Source organism: Haliotis asinina, chromosome 10 (genome assembly GCF_037392515.1).
Source record: "Haliotis asinina isolate JCU_RB_2024 chromosome 10, JCU_Hal_asi_v2, whole genome shotgun sequence".
In the NCBI taxonomy this organism is placed as follows: domain Eukaryota; kingdom Metazoa; phylum Mollusca; class Gastropoda; order Lepetellida; family Haliotidae; genus Haliotis; species Haliotis asinina.
In genome coordinates this window covers 14,368,751-14,389,170 of record NC_090289.1, presented here as the reverse complement: position 1 = coordinate 14,389,170, position 20,420 = coordinate 14,368,751, and the positions used below count along the sequence as shown (strand labels likewise).

Here is a 20,420-nt window from a genome sequence, read left to right as displayed (position 1 = left end):
TAACTTGGTTACTTGTTTCCCACTGTTTAAGCTAGTAAGAATGGGTTTAAGGAAGAAACCCAAACAAAGTGAGAAAACATTAAATTTTTGTACAAAACAGTTTCATTTACTTTTTTATTGAGGTTACTAAGAATTTTGTACAAAAGATTCAGTTCAGCTGAACATTCATTCCAAAGTTCATAAGAAAAGAGTGAATACATTTTACTTTGTGGAACACTGTAAAGCATCAATCATTGAACATACAAACAGTAAGACAGAATTGAGAAATCACCATACCTGAACAGAAGGAAGAAAACACTTCATCTCGCAGACCAACTAGTTCATCAAAGTCTTGTACAGCAAAGCGATTCTCCTCAACAGGTCTGCTTGCTATGCCATCCAACTCTGTTGTATCAGCCAAACCAATGCCAATGGCATATATGTGGATTCCTTGTTGCCTCACCCTTTCTGCTTCAGGAATTGTTCTTCTTGAATTTATGTTTGAAACACCATCAGTGATGACAATGGCCACATTGTCAACATATGGTCGGTCTCCTGTCTCTGGAGTGAACATCTGAGTCCTCATAGCATTCAGTCCTCCATAGGTATTTGTACTTCCATACTGATAAGGTATTTGGTCTATGGCTAAATAAACCTCCCGCTTGGATGAGTACTGACTCATCTGGAACTGGATGCTAACTTTAGTGCTGTAGATTACCACGCCGACACGGACATTGCCACCATCAATGTTGGCAACATACAGAAAGTGTTTGAGGAAATCTTTCATGAGAAGGAAATTCTTCTCTGTGACACTGGTGGAGGTATCCAGAACAAAGACAAGATCCAGCTTGGCATAGGAACAGTCTGATAAAGGAAAAAGTGAAAGTTGATGAATCAACAATTACTGGGTTGGAAAAGGCAATGAATGAAGTTAAAGAAGCACATGGACAGGTACCATTCATTTGATTACAACATGATTTAAAACCTTCATACATAAACACTGGAGAAGTCAAAGCCTTTGAAAAACATACACTTTTATGTTTTATCCTAAAACAATATCGTAGTATAAACCTTATGACTAACCTTGTACTTTTGGTGGTAAGGTACGTGGAATTGGAGTAGTGACAACTGGACAAAATGAGGTGAATACTTTGTCTCGAAGACCTCTGAGCTCTTTGAAATCCTGCACAGTAAAGCGATTTTCTTCAATGGGTCTGCTGGCTATTCCATCCAACTCTGTTGTGTCAGCCAAACCAATACCAATTGCATAGATGTGGATGCCAGCACCTCTTACAGCCTCTGCTTCTGGAACTGTCCTCCTGGCATTGATGTTGGACACACCATCGGTGATCACCACGGCTACATTCTTCACATCGGGGCGATCACCTCTTTCGGGAACATACATTTGGGTCCTCATTGTGTTCAGACCCCCAAAGGTGTTGGTGCTGCCATATTGGTAGGGTATTCTGTCTATGGCAAGGAACACATCTCTCTTTGTTCTGTACTCATTAAGGTGAAACTGAATGTTCACCTTGGTGCTGTAAATGACTACACCAACTCTGACATTGCCATCATCAATGTTGGCCACATATAAGAAGTTCTTCAAGAAGTCCAACATGAGTTTGAAGTTTGGCTCTGTGACACTGGTGGAGGAGTCCAGAACAAAGACCAGATCCAGTTTGGTACTTGAACAATCTGATAATAAACCATAATATATCAATTCAGTAAAATGAACATTAGTTGCAATTATCTCAGAATTAACATCACACTATTCTGATGCATAGAGAGGATGGAGTAAGATTATTTACATCTGTGGTTTAATTCATACTGAATAAGGTGTTGAGACTCGCATAATTACATCAAACATCCTATTTTGTTAGTAAAAGGGGAAAACAATGAAATGTTTCAAATTACAGCTCATGATTATAATGGTAAAACCCAAACATACCATCCACCTCAGGAGTTGTTGTAGGAATGGTTGTCGTAGTTGTAGTTGTTGTGGTGGTCGTAGTGGTTGTGGGGGCAGCAGTAGTTGTTACTGAAAAGGTACATTAAAAATAACTTGGTTACTTGTTTCCCACTGTTTAAGCTAGTATGAATGGGTTTAAGGAAGAAACCCAAACAAAGTGAGAAAACATTAAATTTTTGTACACAACAGTTTCATTTACTTTTTTATTGAGGTTACTAAGAATTTTGTACAAAAGATTCAGTTCAGCTGAACATTCATTCCAAAGTTCATAAGAAAAGAGTGAATACATTTTACTTTGTGGAACACTGTAAAGCATCAATCATTGAACATACAAACAGTAAGACAGAATTGAGAAATCACCATACCTGAACAGAAGGAAGAAAACACTTCATCTCGCAGACCAACTAGTTCATCAAAGTCTTGTACAGCAAAGCGATTCTCCTCAACAGGTCTGCTTGCTATGCCATCCAACTCTGTTGTATCAGCCAAACCAATGCCAATGGCATATATGTGGATTCCTTGTTGCCTCACCCTTTCTGCTTCAGGAATTGTTCTTCTTGAATTTATGTTTGAAACACCATCAGTGATGACAATGGCCACATTGTCAACATATGGTCGGTCTCCTGTCTCTGGAGTGAACATCTGAGTCCTCATAGCATTCAGTCCTCCATAGGTATTTGTACTTCCATACTGATAAGGTATTTGGTCTATGGCTAAATAAACCTCCCGCTTGGATGAGTACTGACTCATCTGGAACTGGATGCTAACTTTAGTGCTGTAGATTACCACGCCGACACGGACATTGCCACCATCAATGTTGGCAACATACAGAAAGTGTTTGAGGAAATCTTTCATGAGAAGGAAATTCTTCTCTGTGACACTGGTGGAGGTATCCAGAACAAAGACAAGATCCAGCTTGGCATAGGAACAGTCTGATAAAGGAAAAAGTGAAAGTTGATGAATCAACAATTACTGGGTTGGAAAAGGCAATGAATGAAGTTAAAGAAGCACATGGACAGGTACCATTCATTTGATTACAACATGATTTAAAACCTTCATACATAAACACTGGAGAAGTCAAAGCCTTTGAAAAACATACACTTTTATGTTTTATCCTAAAACAATATCGTAGTATAAACCTTATGACTAACCTTGTACTTTTGGTGGTAAGGTACGTGGAATTGGAGTAGTGACAACTGGACAAAATGAGGTGAATACTTTGTCTCGAAGACCTCTGAGCTCTTTGAAATCCTGCACAGTAAAGCGATTTTCTTCAATGGGTCTGCTGGCTATTCCATCCAACTCTGTTGTGTCAGCCAAACCAATACCAATTGCATAGATGTGGATGCCAGCACCTCTTACAGCCTCTGCTTCTGGAACTGTCCTCCTGGCATTGATGTTGGACACACCATCGGTGATCACCACGGCTACATTCTTCACATCGGGGCGATCACCTCTTTCGGGAACATACATTTGGGTCCTCATTGTGTTCAGACCCCCAAAGGTGTTGGTGCTGCCATATTGGTAGGGTATTCTGTCTATGGCAAGGAACACATCTCTCTTTGTTCTGTACTCATTAAGGTGAAACTGAATGTTCACCTTGGTGCTGTAAATGACTACACCAACTCTGACATTGCCATCATCAATGTTGGCCACATATAAGAAGTTCTTCAAGAAGTCCAACATGAGTTTGAAGTTTGGCTCTGTGACACTGGTGGAGGAGTCCAGAACAAAGACCAGATCCAGTTTGGTACTTGAACAATCTGATAATAAACCATAATATATCAATTCAGTAAAATGAACATTAGTTGCAATTATCTCAGAATTAACATCACACTATTCTGATGCATAGAGAGGATGGAGTAAGATTATTTACATCTGTGGTTTAATTCATACTGAATAAGGTGTTGAGACTCGCATAATTACATCAAACATCCTATTTTGTTAGTAAAAGGGGAAAACAATGAAATGTTTCAAATTACAGCTCATGATTATAATGGTAAAACCCAAACATACCATCCACCTCAGGAGTTGTTGTAGGAATGGTTGTCGTAGTTGTAGTTGTTGTGGTGGTCGTAGTGGTTGTGGGGGCAGCAGTAGTTGTTACTGAAAAGGTACATTAAAAATAACTTGGTTACTTGTTTCCCACTGTTTAAGCTAGTAAGAATGGGTTTAAGGAAGAAACCCAAACAAAGTGAGAAAACATTAAATTTTTGTACACAACAGTTTCATTTACTTTTTTATTGAGGTTACTAAGAATTTTGTACAAAAGATTCAGTTCAGCTGAACATTCATTCCAAAGTTCATAAGAAAAGAGTGAATACATTTTACTTTGTGGAACACTGTAAAGCATCAATCATTGAACATACAAACAGTAAGACAGAATTGAGAAATCACCATACCTGAACAGAAGGAAGAAAACACTTCATCTCGCAGACCAACTAGTTCATCAAAGTCTTGTACAGCAAAGCGATTCTCCTCAACAGGTCTGCTTGCTATGCCATCCAACTCTGTTGTATCAGCCAAACCAATGCCAATGGCATATATGTGGATTCCTTGTTGCCTCACCCTTTCTGCTTCAGGAATTGTTCTTCTTGAATTTATGTTTGAAACACCATCAGTGATGACAATGGCCACATTGTCAACATATGGTCGGTCTCCTGTCTCTGGAGTGAACATCTGAGTCCTCATAGCATTCAGTCCTCCATAGGTATTTGTACTTCCATACTGATAAGGTATTTGGTCTATGGCTAAATAAACCTCCCGCTTGGATGAGTACTGACTCATCTGGAACTGGATGCTAACTTTAGTGCTGTAGATTACCACGCCGACACGGACATTGCCACCATCAATGTTGGCAACATACAGAAAGTGTTTGAGGAAATCTTTCATGAGAAGGAAATTCTTCTCTGTGACACTGGTGGAGGTATCCAGAACAAAGACAAGATCCAGCTTGGCATAGGAACAGTCTGATAAAGGAAAAAGTGAAAGTTGATGAATCAACAATTACTGGGTTGGAAAAGGCAATGAATGAAGTTAAAGAAGCGCATGGACAGGTACCATTCATTTGATTACAACATGATTTAAAACCTTCATACATAAACACTGGAGAAGTCAAAGCCTTTGAAAAACATACACTTTTATGTTTTATCCTAAAACAATATCGTAGTATAAACCTTATGACTAACCTTGTACTTTTGGTGGTAAGGTACGTGGAATTGGAGTAGTGACAACTGGACAAAATGAGGTGAATACTTTGTCTCGAAGACCTCTGAGCTCTTTGAAATCCTGCACAGTAAAGCGATTTTCTTCAATGGGTCTGCTGGCTATTCCATCCAACTCTGTTGTGTCAGCCAAACCAATACCAATTGCATAGATGTGGATGCCAGCACCTCTTACAGCCTCTGCTTCTGGAACTGTCCTCCTGGCATTGATGTTGGACACACCATCGGTGATCACCACGGCTACATTCTTCACATCGGGGCGATCACCTCTTTCGGGAACATACATTTGGGTCCTCATTGTGTTCAGACCCCCAAAGGTGTTGGTGCTGCCATATTGGTAGGGTATTCTGTCTATGGCAAGGAACACATCTCTCTTTGTTCTGTACTCATTAAGGTGAAACTGAATGTTCACCTTGGTGCTGTAAATGACTACACCAACTCTGACATTGCCATCATCAATGTTGGCCACATATAAGAAGTTCTTCAAGAAGTCCAACATGAGTTTGAAGTTTGGCTCTGTGACACTGGTGGAGGAGTCCAGAACAAAGACCAGATCCAGTTTGGTACTTGAACAATCTGATAATAAACCATAATATATCAATTCAGTAAAATGAACATTAGTTGCAATTATCTCAGAATTAACATCACACTATTCTGATGCATAGAGAGGATGGAGTAAGATTATTTACATCTGTGGTTTAATTCATACTGAATAAGGTGTTGAGACTCGCATAATTACATCAAACATCCTATTTTGTTAGTAAAAGGGGAAAACAATGAAATGTTTCAAATTACAGCTCATGATTATAATGGTAAAACCCAAACATACCATCCACCTCAGGAGTTGTTGTAGGAATGGTTGTCGTAGTTGTAGTTGTTGTGGTGGTCGTAGTGGTTGTGGGGGCAGCAGTAGTTGTTACTGAAAAGGTACATTAAAAATAACTTGGTTACTTGTTTCCCACTGTTTAAGCTAGTAAGAATGGGTTTAAGGAAGAAACCCAAACAAAGTGAGAAAACATTAAATTTTTGTACACAACAGTTTCATTTACTTTTTTATTGAGGTTACTAAGAATTTTGTACAAAAGATTCAGTTCAGCTGAACATTCATTCCAAAGTTCATAAGAAAAGAGTGAATACATTTTACTTTGTGGAACACTGTAAAGCATCAATCATTGAACATACAAACAGTAAGACAGAATTGAGAAATCACCATACCTGAACAGAAGGAAGAAAACACTTCATCTCGCAGACCAACTAGTTCATCAAAGTCTTGTACAGCAAAGCGATTCTCCTCAACAGGTCTGCTTGCTATGCCATCCAACTCTGTTGTATCAGCCAAACCAATGCCAATGGCATATATGTGGATTCCTTGTTGCCTCACCCTTTCTGCTTCAGGAATTGTTCTTCTTGAATTTATGTTTGAAACACCATCAGTGATGACAATGGCCACATTGTCAACATATGGTCGGTCTCCTGTCTCTGGAGTGAACATCTGAGTCCTCATAGCATTCAGTCCTCCATAGGTATTTGTACTTCCATACTGATAAGGTATTTGGTCTATGGCTAAATAAACCTCCCGCTTGGATGAGTACTGACTCATCTGGAACTGGATGCTAACTTTAGTGCTGTAGATTACCACGCCGACACGGACATTGCCACCATCAATGTTGGCAACATACAGAAAGTGTTTGAGGAAATCTTTCATGAGAAGGAAATTCTTCTCTGTGACACTGGTGGAGGTATCCAGAACAAAGACAAGATCCAGCTTGGCATAGGAACAGTCTGATAAAGGAAAAAGTGAAAGTTGATGGATCAACAATTACTGGGTTGGAAAAGGCAATGAATGAAGTTAAAGAAGCACATGGACAGGTACCATTCATTTGATTACGACATGATTTAAAACCTTCATACATAAACACTGGAGAAGTCAAAGCCTTTGAAAAACATACACTTTTATGTTTTATCCTAAAACAATATCGTAGTATAAACCTTATGACTAACCTTGTACTTTTGGTGGTAAGGTACGTGGAATTGGAGTAGTGACAACTGGACAAAATGAGGTGAATACTTTGTCTCGAAGACCTCTGAGCTCTTTGAAATCCTGCACAGTAAAGCGATTTTCTTCAATGGGTCTGCTGGCTATTCCATCCAACTCTGTTGTGTCAGCCAAACCAATACCAATTGCATAGATGTGGATGCCAGCACCTCTTACAGCCTCTGCTTCTGGAACTGTCCTCCTGGCATTGATGTTGGACACACCATCGGTGATCACCACGGCTACATTCTTCACATCGGGGCGATCACCTCTTTCGGGAACATACATTTGGGTCCTCATTGTGTTCAGACCCCCAAAGGTGTTGGTGCTGCCATATTGGTAGGGTATTCTGTCTATGGCAAGGAACACATCTCTCTTTGTTCTGTACTCATTAAGGTGAAACTGAATGTTCACCTTGGTGCTGTAAATGACTACACCAACTCTGACATTGCCATCATCAATGTTGGCCACATATAAGAAGTTCTTCAAGAAGTCCAACATGAGTTTGAAGTTTGGCTCTGTGACACTGGTGGAGGAGTCCAGAACAAAGACCAGATCCAGTTTGGTACTTGAACAATCTGATAATAAACCATAATATATCAATTCAGTAAAATGAACATTAGTTGCAATTATCTCAGAATTAACATCACACTATTCTGATGCATAGAGAGGATGGAGTAAGATTATTTACATCTGTGGTTTAATTCATACTGAATAAGGTGTTGAGACTCGCATAATTACATCAAACATCCTATTTTGTTAGTAAAAGGGGAAAACAATGAAATGTTTCAAATTACAGCTCATGATTATAATGGTAAAACCCAAACATACCATCCACCTCAGGAGTTGTTGTAGGAATGGTTGTCGTAGTTGTAGTTGTTGTGGTGGTCGTAGTGGTTGTGGGGGCAGCAGTAGTTGTTACTGAAAAGGTACATTAAAAATAACTTGGTTACTTGTTTCCCACTGTTTAAGCTAGTAAGAATGGGTTTAAGGAAGAAACCCAAACAAAGTGAGAAAACATTAAATTTTTGTACACAACAGTTTCATTTACTTTTTTATTGAGGTTACTAAGAATTTTGTACAAAAGATTCAGTTCAGCTGAACATTCATTCCAAAGTTCATAAGAAAAGAGTGAATACATTTTACTTTGTGGAACACTGTAAAGCATCAATCATTGAACATACAAACAGTAAGACAGAATTGAGAAATCACCATACCTGAACAGAAGGAAGAAAACACTTCATCTCGCAGACCAACTAGTTCATCAAAGTCTTGTACAGCAAAGCGATTCTCCTCAACAGGTCTGCTTGCTATGCCATCCAACTCTGTTGTATCAGCCAAACCAATGCCAATGGCATATATGTGGATTCCTTGTTGCCTCACCCTTTCTGCTTCAGGAATTGTTCTTCTTGAATTTATGTTTGAAACACCATCAGTGATGACAATGGCCACATTGTCAACATATGGTCGGTCTCCTGTCTCTGGAGTGAACATCTGAGTCCTCATAGCATTCAGTCCTCCATAGGTATTTGTACTTCCATACTGATAAGGTATTTGGTCTATGGCTAAATAAACCTCCCGCTTGGATGAGTACTGACTCATCTGGAACTGGATGCTAACTTTAGTGCTGTAGATTACCACGCCGACACGGACATTGCCACCATCAATGTTGGCAACATACAGAAAGTGTTTGAGGAAATCTTTCATGAGAAGGAAATTCTTCTCTGTGACACTGGTGGAGGTATCCAGAACAAAGACAAGATCCAGCTTGGCATAGGAACAGTCTGATAAAGGAAAAAGTGAAAGTTGATGGATCAACAATTACTGGGTTGGAAAAGGCAATGAATGAAGTTAAAGAAGCACATGGACAGGTACCATTCATTTGATTACGACATGATTTAAAACCTTCATACATAAACACTGGAGAAGTCAAAGCCTTTGAAAAACATACACTTTTATGTTTTATCCTAAAACAATATCGTAGTATAAACCTTATGACTAACCTTGTACTTTTGGTGGTAAGGTACGTGGAATTGGAGTAGTGACAACTGGACAAAATGAGGTGAATACTTTGTCTCGAAGACCTCTGAGCTCTTTGAAATCCTGCACAGTAAAGCGATTTTCTTCAATGGGTCTGCTGGCTATTCCATCCAACTCTGTTGTGTCAGCCAAACCAATACCAATTGCATAGATGTGGATGCCAGCACCTCTTACAGCCTCTGCTTCTGGAACTGTCCTCCTGGCATTGATGTTGGACACACCATCGGTGATCACCACGGCTACATTCTTCACATCGGGGCGATCACCTCTTTCGGGAACATACATTTGGGTCCTCATTGTGTTCAGACCCCCAAAGGTGTTGGTGCTGCCATATTGGTAGGGTATTCTGTCTATGGCAAGGAACACATCTCTCTTTGTTCTGTACTCATTAAGGTGAAACTGAATGTTCACCTTGGTGCTGTAAATGACTACACCAACTCTGACATTGCCATCATCAATGTTGGCCACATATAAGAAGTTCTTCAAGAAGTCCAACATGAGTTTGAAGTTTGGCTCTGTGACACTGGTGGAGGAGTCCAGAACAAAGACCAGATCCAGTTTGGTACTTGAACAATCTGATAAAAAGGCATGAAAAAGGAATTTGAAAGGTGTTTGCATTACATGTTAAAGCTGAATCCTCCCAAGCTATGAATGCTAAGGTTATACTACATTGTGATCCAGTTATGATTCTGTATCAAGTTGATAAAGGGTGGTGAGGTAGCCAAGTGCTTATAACTTGCTCATGTCACTGTAAACTTTGGTCCAGTTTTGGGTACCATTCCTTGCGTCTGCTGTGTGATATTGTTGGAATATAGCTTAATGTGATGTAAAACCTTACTGACTCACCACTCTTGACACTTGTGTTAGAAGTATTAATGTTCAATGGTATTTGAGGACTAGTTGCAGGAATGATAACTTACCATCATCCTTTGGTTGAATGGGGACAGGTACAGAGGGTCTTTCAACTGAAACACATTCAGTAGAAGACTACAAACCAAACATAACATGCACAATAAAGACACAAGACTTACAGATAAAGAAATTGAAAACAAAAATTTGTACTTTCTGACTGAAAAATAATACATACAAACTTACCCAGGTGAATTTCAGTTTGAGAACAGTGAATTATTATGGTGCAGTGTATATTACTTAAGGGAACAATGACTCACTAATGGCAATAATGAATAATGAATGTCTGAATCATGAAATTCTCGAAAAGTGGAAAATGTATGAAACTTGTCACTGATATTTAGTAAACAGCATAAAAAGTTACATGTGAAACAAAACTGATATATATAAATATATATATTCATGTCAACAGAAATGTCAAAATACAGATATCCAACATTAACCCTCAACAAAACATATCATTATGTCTTTGGTACTCCATACACATATTTAGAATTGGAGTGCCTAGGACAATTCTGTGACCAAACTAATATCTATCCAACATGTTGAAATCAATTTAAAGCAAACACATGTTGTGCTTCTTTACAACTAAACATTTCTCTACCAACCACAAATGTAGTAGCTTCATAAAGTGAAAAATTTTCATGATTTACATTCCAACTTCTTTACAGGATTTACATTCCATATTGACATTCACACAAAGACAGGTAAAGAATAAACTGCCCATGGAATCATTTTCTTTTCTTATTTGAATGGAATGAACACGTGAGTCCATATGACAGTTATGAAGACCCAAAGACATCATGAAAAACATGTCATCTGATGACAAAGAAACAGATCAATATACATGATTCATATGCCAAAATATATCACACTGTTGATTTTACTCCAGTGACTTGTGCTTACTTCAAGAAAATCAAAATCCACTATCCAGTGTTAACTGCTAATGGAAAATATTACTCAGTCAAGTACCTGACTATTGCCAGAAACAGATTGCTATTGCTGTAGAGGGAATATCTGTGAAAATGCTGTGAGTGGATCAAGGGAAGTCAGTGACAACATCAGGTTCTTGCAAAAACAGTAAGAAGGAATTCTTGTTCATTTACTAGTTTTCCCACTGAGCGTACAAAATATACGCTGGTCCTGTGGTCCCTGACTAGTAAAAAATCAGAACCACTAAATAAGTTTGCAGTGGTGCTGGTGGCCAGTGAATATTTTAGAAATTGAAAAGATGTTCAAAGTTCAAATAGATATAATAATATTGATAGTTAAGTAAATCCATGAATGTTATTTTGGACCAGACAGGACCACTAATAATGTTCATTCACTGATCCTGTTGTCTAGAAGGTTTCTAACACTGCCACAAATATAAAGGGATAAACCCTTCAGATATCTAAAAGTAGTTGGCAACAAGTAAGTAACATAGAGCGCCTGAGTTCATTTCTTAATTGTACTACTTTGCCATGTTGCAAAGAATTTTAACACACTCATTAACCAGGGGTTGTTATGTTCAGGCCCTTCCCTCTACTTAGTTCTTAATTTGCCATATAAGAAAGATTTGATTATTATCATTATTTCTGACATTATATCAAACAGGCAGCTGTGATGTATTCTGCATATGAAACTGTTTGACATCCACATTGAGAAAATCTTTCTCTAAACAAATAGACATTGAAGACACATGTATATGTATATATATTTATACATATCGTTTTATGAACACTGTGCATATAATGACATGAATATGGACATTGACGTATATATTTGATATTATTAAGGCCATTCCCAGCATGCAACATTTATTAGATATGTGAACCTACACCAGCTGTGACATGAAAAGACAGTGAGCAGTACCCACAACCAGTGCTGAGACATGTGTTAAACACTGAAATGACTCCGCTGCAGCAATTGTTTAAGTCAACGACGTTAGCAAGCAGACATCAAATATCCCATAATGATCTGGGCTGTGATGATCCTGCCCAACAAGTGGGCGGAGAGACAGACGATGTGTTAGGTCACATGGTGATGAGGACACCTATTGGCGTAGCTCCTACCTGGACATACAGATGTGAACACCTTATCCTTGAGGCTCTGTAGTTCCTTGAAATCCTTGACTATGAATCGGTTCTGTTCAATGGGAGGAGATGCAATACCATCTAGTTCTCTGGTTTCTGCTAAACCTATGCCTATAGCATAGATCTTGATGCCAGCCTTGCGGGCCTCTTCAGCTTCTGGGATAGTCTGGCGGGCATTAATGTTAGATACTCCATCTGTTAGGACTATGGCAACATTGGGGACATCAGGCCGGTCTCCATTTTGAGCTGTGAACATCTCCTCCCTCATTACCCTCAAACCTCCAGCAGTGTTTGTGCTGCCATACACATAGGGGATGTTGTCTATGGCTGTCATCAATTCAGACTTGGTGGAGTAGGCGTTCATGTGAAACTCAACCTGAACTTTAGTGCTGTAGAGGACTACACCAACTCGGACATTACCATTGTCAACATCAGCATAATTAAGGAAATCCTTCAAGAAATCCAAGACCAACTTGAAATTGGGTTCTGTTACACTTGTAGAAGAGTCAAGAACAAAAACCAGATCCAGTTTGGCTTTCAAGCAGTCTGCAAGAAATGAGTGATGAGGATGAATTGAGTGGATAGTAAGATAAAGTCTACACGGAAACCTACCTTCTGCAGTGACTTTACAGAGCAGCCTTCAGAGTGGCCATCAGGATCAAAGGCAGCAACTTCTCCAGGTTCTTCCTCCTCTGCATCCTCCATCATGAGGTTAACTTACTACTCTAATATTTCACACACATTGCCATAGCAACTCAAGATTGGTACCAAAGAAATCAACTGAAGTCAACATACTTGTGCTGAAAGTTTTGGATTGTATTATTGTCATAGAGTTGTAATATATCAAAATATGATTAAATTCCACTTACTGTTTTTGAAAGGAATAGCCAATTTTGCGTAGTAAAGATAAATCAAGACCTTATTACAGGACTCAAGCTCCTCAAACTAAAACTTTCAGCTTCATAAACCAGCATAGCAAATGTTACTGCTTGCCATCCCTGAGTGTGCTTGGGGTATTACTTTCTTACATCTTTCACCGTGTCACTTTCTTCTATGTTTATTATTTACTGTATGTTCAGCTCAGTGAAAAAAGCAAAAACATTACTAATACTGGTTTCATATGTGATCATATCTGACTGCTCTACAATTACATTCCATGTCTAATCAGCTAGCAATCTTGATGGGCTGCATCCATGGTTGCTAAAGTCACTGAAAGAAAATTCTCTCCAATGGTACTTTCAGCATGGACAGGTTCTAAGCACTCTTATGGACAATTTTCATTTTTTATCAAAAGCAAACTAAGCATGGCATTATTACTGCAGGTCATATTAAATATATACGTAAGTAGATCATGAATTTCAGTCACAGCACCCATTTTCAACTGCCATTTTTAAGAAACCTGTAAAACCTGGCATGTCAGGATGAATGTACCAGAGGTTAGGAAAGATTTGCAGATGAACTCCTGTAGTGCTGTTTATCCCAACCTGGGCTGGAAGCAGCACACAGTATGCAGTGGTTAGTTCCAAAAGCTTCATGAAACAGGACAGACTGTTAGCCCTAATGGGAAATTATGTATAGCAAGGGATGTTTTTGTTCAACCACGTGACCAGGAACAGAGAACTACCATGATGATAGTCCACTATCTCAGTGGTCACATTACTTACTATCCGTCTTGCCCCCGGCTCGGACTGAAAAGAAAGGAAAACAATAAAAGGATCTGATACTCAGAGAGACATAGCTATTATTATACAATGGCTGACACATTAAACAGGAAGAGATATTACAATGATAATTTTGTGAACATGACATTTCTTCACTTAAGTGGTCACTCACAGGCCTGAATTGATCTCCGGACAGAGTCTCCATTCCTCTCAAGTTCTGCGTAGTCGGACACTGTGTAGATGTTGTTGGTATCTACAGCTGCCATCTCCAGCTGTGACTTGTCTGCAAGGCCTACTCCCACAGTGTACACCTCGATGCATGCTGCCTTCATCTTATCTGCTTCTGCACTGATGGCAGCACGAGGCTGATTAGCTGTAGAGTCTGTCACAAGGATAACGCCATTGGGTACACTATCACGGTCACCATTATCGGCTGTGAACATCCTTTCTCGGATAGTTTTCAGCATTCTTGGCAGGTTGAAACTACGAGTCCGGGCTACTCTTTTAGCGAGTTGATTGATGGCGTCTGTGATGTCCATAGTGGAGGAATATCTAGAGGATTGAGAAAATATAACCCTTCAGATGTAAATAGAATCACTAATCACATGATTTTACATATAAAGCAACTGCTAGCAACATTTTGCACTCCGGGGACAATTTAATGTAAGCTTAAGTTCAAATTAATATTTCCTTAATACATATTGATACATATATCATGAATCTGATGTCATGTTGCTTTAACCAGGGACCCCTGAGATCAATTCAAAGATGAATCAGCATGAAGCAGAAAACATATTTTCACTGATAAATAACATTCTCTGATACCACAGGAAAGTACACACCTGTTGAGCTGGAATGGTATATAACCACCGTCAACAAAGAAGCCAAGGCGTACCCTGCCAGAATCTACATCTGCTGACTGGACCAGAGATGAAACATACGACTTCAGTTTGTCAAAATTCTGTCGGGATCCCTTTGGATTGAAGTAGATAGCAAAGATGATGTCTGCCTCAGAGCTAGCTGTAAAAGTGGAGAAGACAAAAGTGTGAAAATGGTCTGGACCTAAGCTACTGTTGTGTATTTTTGGCAAAGTCCATGTGGAAAAAAATCTGGAACCTGACTCAAATACAATGCTGACATGAAGTAATTTGTTTGTCAGACCAACTTCATAAATTAAAACAACAGTTGACAGCGGACAAGTCTGCATTAATGTTTTCAAAGATATTTGATAGAAAGACAAAATGGAGAAGTTCAAATTTCACTCTTAAAAATAAGCACTGTTCACTACCATACATACCATGTTTCTTGTGGACAAAATCTTCAATCAATTATGCTACAAACATTCACCAATACTGATTGTACTTTATGTCAGTCTCAATACTGAGTAATCTACCTATGCTCCTCTTATGTGCAAAGCAAAACTGAAATGTTAGGTACATCAAGTTTGATATGTTACCTTACTTTTCATATGTACAGTTAGCCAAGATAACAAAGATACATCTTTGAAAAAATATGTAGAGCAACATCCACCCATTAGTACAAAGAGTTCAGAGAAGTTACATTATACCATTGTAGCACTGCACTTTGTATCTGTATGGTGAGATGTTGGTAAGGGTTTTTATACTTACTGGCCACAGATGCACCACAAACAGGTCCTGCAAAGAACCAGGAGGTGTTGTGAAAACAGTGACATTACTATATTTTGATGGTTATCAACATTATTAGGATCTTTTGGGTAATACCTAAAACATCTTAGATAAATAAATAACAAATAAAGTGTGCTTTAGATACTGAGTGTTAATCCCGAAAAGTGAAGAAGATAATGTTAGATAAAAATATATGTTAACTTTCACATGTCCACAAAAGAGTCGTCCTAAAATCTAAAGAAGGAAACAGTTACATTTTCTTTGTTAGCTGTAGAAAAGAAGAAACAAAGATTACCACAACATAAAAAACTCAGCAATTTAGTACAAAGGCTTACCTTTCAAATCAATCAGTTCTACTAAAATAATTCTTTTAGAAACATGCAAGTGCTATTCTATTTAATAAATGTCTATAGTTTACTGTAATATATCTATTGAGGTATACAACTAAAGATAATGTTCATGCTCTGCTTATCTATTGATCTACATAAAGAAAACAACAAAAACTACACACAACACTTAACAACATACAAACAAATAATTGGACATTTCACGAGCAAATAGGTAGACACACATCAATAGTTAACATCAAAAGGACAAATAAAGTCCACTGAAAACAACACACTAATCTTCATTAAAAAAAGTTGGAGAAGAGTTAGTAGAAATGATATTCAAAACAGGGAAATGATCAATTGTGATTAACAAACAATAATCAAACGTGTGAAAGCATCATTCACAATAAATAAACGATGTGCTTACATACAGTGTAACACGTGAACAGTCAGGTAATACACAAGCATCCAGTAAGAGACAACACAGAACATTGACGTCCGACACAGATGTCAAATCCAGCGTTGATGTTGAAATGTGCCAAGTGATATCAGTGCAACTGCCTTGAATTGGCCTGGAAAAGAGCTAGAGACGACATGTAGTGACGAGATTACATGAAACCAAAGATGTCACTCCCTTGTCATGCAACGAGATCCATGACACAAAATGAACACAAACTTAGTTCATATCATGCAGAAACAGAACTGGTGCTTCTTCTTCAACACTTTCAAATTTCATGCACTGGCTTGGGTCTTGAAATTCTTCTGTGAATAGGATATGATGTTGAATACATAGGTACAACCGGTAATTCATGCAGCTGATAAAAATCCTCCTGTGGGTGCCTGATCCGAGTTTGACTCATGCAGATATGGGTATATTGGTACACTCATGTCACTGAACTACTGTCTATATTGTAGTCCAAATAATGAATGCAAAAACTGGTTAACTTTTTCAAATGCATCATGCTTCCATGTTGTTGTAGTAACTCAACTAGGACACTTCAAATGTGGCATGCGCAGTGCAGCACAATCTCCTATAATGAGCATGATGATCGAATTACAAGTGCCTGATGACTAGATAATTTCATGCCAGTCTTCCGTCTACCTATATCACTCATCACTCCAGGATGATATTCAAAGTCAGCTGCTGCTTTTGTAGATGAGTACTAAACCTGGAATTCTGAATCATGAACCATGCAGCATCCAGCTTTATGTGTATTCTTGCTGCTACATCAGACGACTGGCTGATTATGTGATACATGAACATGTGAGCAACCACTTTCAGTGTGTTGATCTATCTAAGTTGTGGTGAGTGACATGAACTTCATGCATCATTCTGTCAAACTGAACTCTTCATTCTAGTGCTGCCAACTGCTCAACTATGTGATCCTGCTTCTAGGTGAGTCACTGTACTTCTCAACTCAGTGAGTGCTTCAAAACCATGCACATTGTTGCAACAGTTATTCTGCTACATCTCGCCATCATGTGATGCAAGTGATCACAGGTTTGCTCATGATGCAGATCAGGCATGATAACTCTCCCTGCTTGCTAGTCTCTATGACTGACCTGGTTGGGGTGTTACCCTTGCTGGTGGTTTTGTTGTTTGAGGCCCCTTTGTTGGAGGTTTACGTGGACTTGAACTCACTGGAGTAAATGTGTATGGATCAGTTTCATTCACTTCCATGACAAAATTAAACATAAATTTGGCAAGAAAGGTAAATCAGTAGGAAAATGGAAGTGAGTTTTCTTAAAAATTATCGATGTTTTGATGTTATTATGTACAGGCCACAAAATGAAAGCGAAGTATTCATCCAGTAAATTCTGAGGTTATGCCACAGTGAGCAGTATGATTGAGCCAATTTCTTCACTTACAGGCATTCACGACGGCACCAACAGCGTTCTTGACAGCATTGCCAAGGTTGGCATACTTTGGAACATATGTAGAATAAGATGCAGTTGGCTGACTTGCTACACTCCCCAGTTCCCGTTGGTTTGCTTTACCGATACCAATAGTGTATATCTGTGTTCCAGTTGCCTTCAACTTGTTGGCTTCATTGATGAAAGCTGCAGGTCTCAGATTGGATTTTGTGTCTGTTATGAGGATGACACCATTTGGAACACCTGGACGGTCACCCTTAGCTGCAGTGAATATCTGTGTTCGAACAGTAGCCAGAGCTTTTCCACCATCAACTTTTGCTATTCGCTGCCTTGGATGGACTGCTGACGTGATTGCTTTAATCAGTTTTGCTTTTGAGTTATGCTGGTTGAGATTAAACATTGTGGAGACCTTCCTTCCATAGTTCACAAGTGCCACTCGGACAGCTCCTCCATCTATATCAGCATCTTTCAGTAAAGTGCCGAGGAATCTATGGAGAAAGCTTCTGATATCCTTTGGTTTGGTAGTTTTGCCATACTGGTAGACAATAGCAATATCTGCTTCTCCACTATCTGAAATAGGGCAACATTTTGAAAATGATATGGTGACAAGATAAAGTTTAAGTGCCTATCACCATAGGGAGCTCATATGGTAAGAAGGCCATAAAGGACTTGATTTAATTGGGCATCAGGAGCTGATAATGATCAAATACTGGCCAGAATATGATGTCTCAAGAAAACACCAAGAATGAAGAATGTGTCCAAACAGAATGACTGAAGACACAAAGTGGAAGGACACTATTGTTCAGTAGAAAAAAATGATGAACTTGATCAGATCAGACTCATGAAGAAATTTATTGGTACTGAGACATAAGAGGATTTGCAGAACCCATTTTCTATACATGATTCAAAAAAAAGGGAGAAGAGAAAGGAGATTGACACAGATTCTTGAAGTCTGTTGATGCTTGATCTGAACATTTTGGCTTATCATAACAACTGACACAGAAGTGAAACTATGTAAGGCAAGAATGACTGAGAAAGGTGAAGAATTTGTAGGATGTGGCATTGTACTTCTGTCAGTACCCTATTGCCAGGAAGATCAGGATGATGTTGACAGTGGTAAGATGATGAATGGACAGATTAATGTCCAATCCAGTGATGGTGGCAGACAATGAATGGGAATGACACACAGCAAAAGATAAAAGGCCTGGTCAACATATATATTATTACCAATGGTCAGTTGGGAAAAATGGCAAGGATGACATGGAAGAATCAGAATATCAGGTGAGAGGCTTTTAGACAGATATAGTTTGCTGGAAATTGGAATTTCAAGATGGAAAGTAGGATGGGACCTTGGATGAGGATGAGATTGGGAAATTGGGATATAAAAAACGAAAATCTGGAAGGGGTATGGATGGCGTTAGGAGCTGACAGATGTGAAGAAATGGGGATGTAAGGGCTGGGATTGGTTCCTGCAAGGAAACTGCACTGGGAAAGGGATAAGCCACGGACATACCGGTTAAAAGACTGGAGAAAGATGAATTGAGGAGTAACAAGATTTGAGTTGACATTTTAGGAATATGGGACAGATTAAGGCAATGGGTCTAGTTCCTGGCTGGAAATGAGCATGAGAAGCAACTGAATGCTGACGTGAGAGTGGGAGCAGTGGAAGAGAATGTATTGTCTTAATGAGACAAGTACTCACTTGCAAGTGTTAAAGGCTCATCAGCACCTGGAATGTCCTCTGAAAATAGGTAGCACATACGCATGACACATATACAATGTCCTCATCAAGCTACCATTAGAGAATATATCATATAAAGACTTCACCAAAGATCTGTCGTATGTTGGAGTTTGCCATGTTCCCTGTGCTCAAACTCATTTTGTGGGAACTGTTGAATGTGTTCATTCTTCATACATCTACTTATACATACAATAGCCACATGCTGTACACATGCAATACATTTAAGAAAATGCATATATTTCCCAAGTGTAAAGTAAAATTGTCACCTGCAACAAAAAGAGACACAAACACACATGTAACATCACATCATTGGTATACATTACACAGTTGCATGTTCAAGCAGAAAGAAAACACACCCATCAGAAGAAAAGTCATGACGTTCAAACAAATATCACAACAATAAATATGCATGCAAGAAGCATTTGTGGTTAGTATACACTGTCTGATAATAGTACAATATTCAAAATATTGAAGAAACAGTAATATTTGCCTATAACATATGTCACAGAACAATACTCATAATATCTTTGGCATAAACCATTTACTGATGCAACCCATGTTTCTCATGAATTGCAGTAATCAGCAGCCTCTTACAGCCAGTCATTGGTAGAAACTATAATTCATTTAAGCTATTGGTCTTAAGGAATTATGTGAAAGCCATAACAACTTCTGCATGTAATTCTATGGATATCAATATCACACAGCATTTTGGACCTTGTTAAACATCTGTGACTGGCACAGTTTACCAGGATGTAAGTCCCAAAGTTACTTTAACCATTAAAAATATTGGCTTATGCCTGAAATATAACAGTTCAATGATATAAAAATAGTTCTATTACACAGATAAAGAGTTTATGTAAGAAATAACAAATAGCTTTTTCTTAAAAGTTCATCTGTCTGCAAGTGTATTCCAAATGGTATGTCAGGTTATATGCAA

The 20,420-nt window shown here is 38.6% G+C and overlaps 1 protein-coding gene across 1 annotated transcript in view; it reads right to left on the bottom strand.

The window, feature by feature from the left end:
• LOC137297934 (uncharacterized) overlaps positions 1–20,420 on the bottom strand; it is a 237,060-nt gene that overhangs the window by 144,428 nt on the left and 72,212 nt on the right. Inside the window, exons 10-32 of the mRNA XM_067829924.1 lie at positions 19,445–19,483; positions 17,737–18,312; positions 17,431–17,508; positions 15,521–15,547; positions 14,735–14,912; positions 14,065–14,444; positions 13,896–13,919; positions 12,211–12,777; positions 10,168–10,212; positions 9,211–9,822; positions 8,425–8,991; positions 8,039–8,128; positions 7,174–7,785; positions 6,388–6,954; positions 6,002–6,091; positions 5,137–5,748; positions 4,351–4,917; positions 3,965–4,054; positions 3,100–3,711; positions 2,314–2,880; positions 1,928–2,017; positions 1,063–1,674; positions 277–843 (exon numbers count right to left, since the gene is read on the bottom strand). Coding sequence (XP_067686025.1) covers positions 277–843; positions 1,063–1,674; positions 1,928–2,017; positions 2,314–2,880; positions 3,100–3,711; positions 3,965–4,054; positions 4,351–4,917; positions 5,137–5,748; positions 6,002–6,091; positions 6,388–6,954; positions 7,174–7,785; positions 8,039–8,128; positions 8,425–8,991; positions 9,211–9,822; positions 10,168–10,212; positions 12,211–12,777; positions 13,896–13,919; positions 14,065–14,444; positions 14,735–14,912; positions 15,521–15,547; positions 17,431–17,508; positions 17,737–18,312; positions 19,445–19,483 — 8,169 coding nt within the window. The remainder of the gene's footprint in view (positions 1–276; positions 844–1,062; positions 1,675–1,927; positions 2,018–2,313; positions 2,881–3,099; positions 3,712–3,964; positions 4,055–4,350; positions 4,918–5,136; positions 5,749–6,001; positions 6,092–6,387; positions 6,955–7,173; positions 7,786–8,038; positions 8,129–8,424; positions 8,992–9,210; positions 9,823–10,167; positions 10,213–12,210; positions 12,778–13,895; positions 13,920–14,064; positions 14,445–14,734; positions 14,913–15,520; positions 15,548–17,430; positions 17,509–17,736; positions 18,313–19,444; positions 19,484–20,420) is intronic.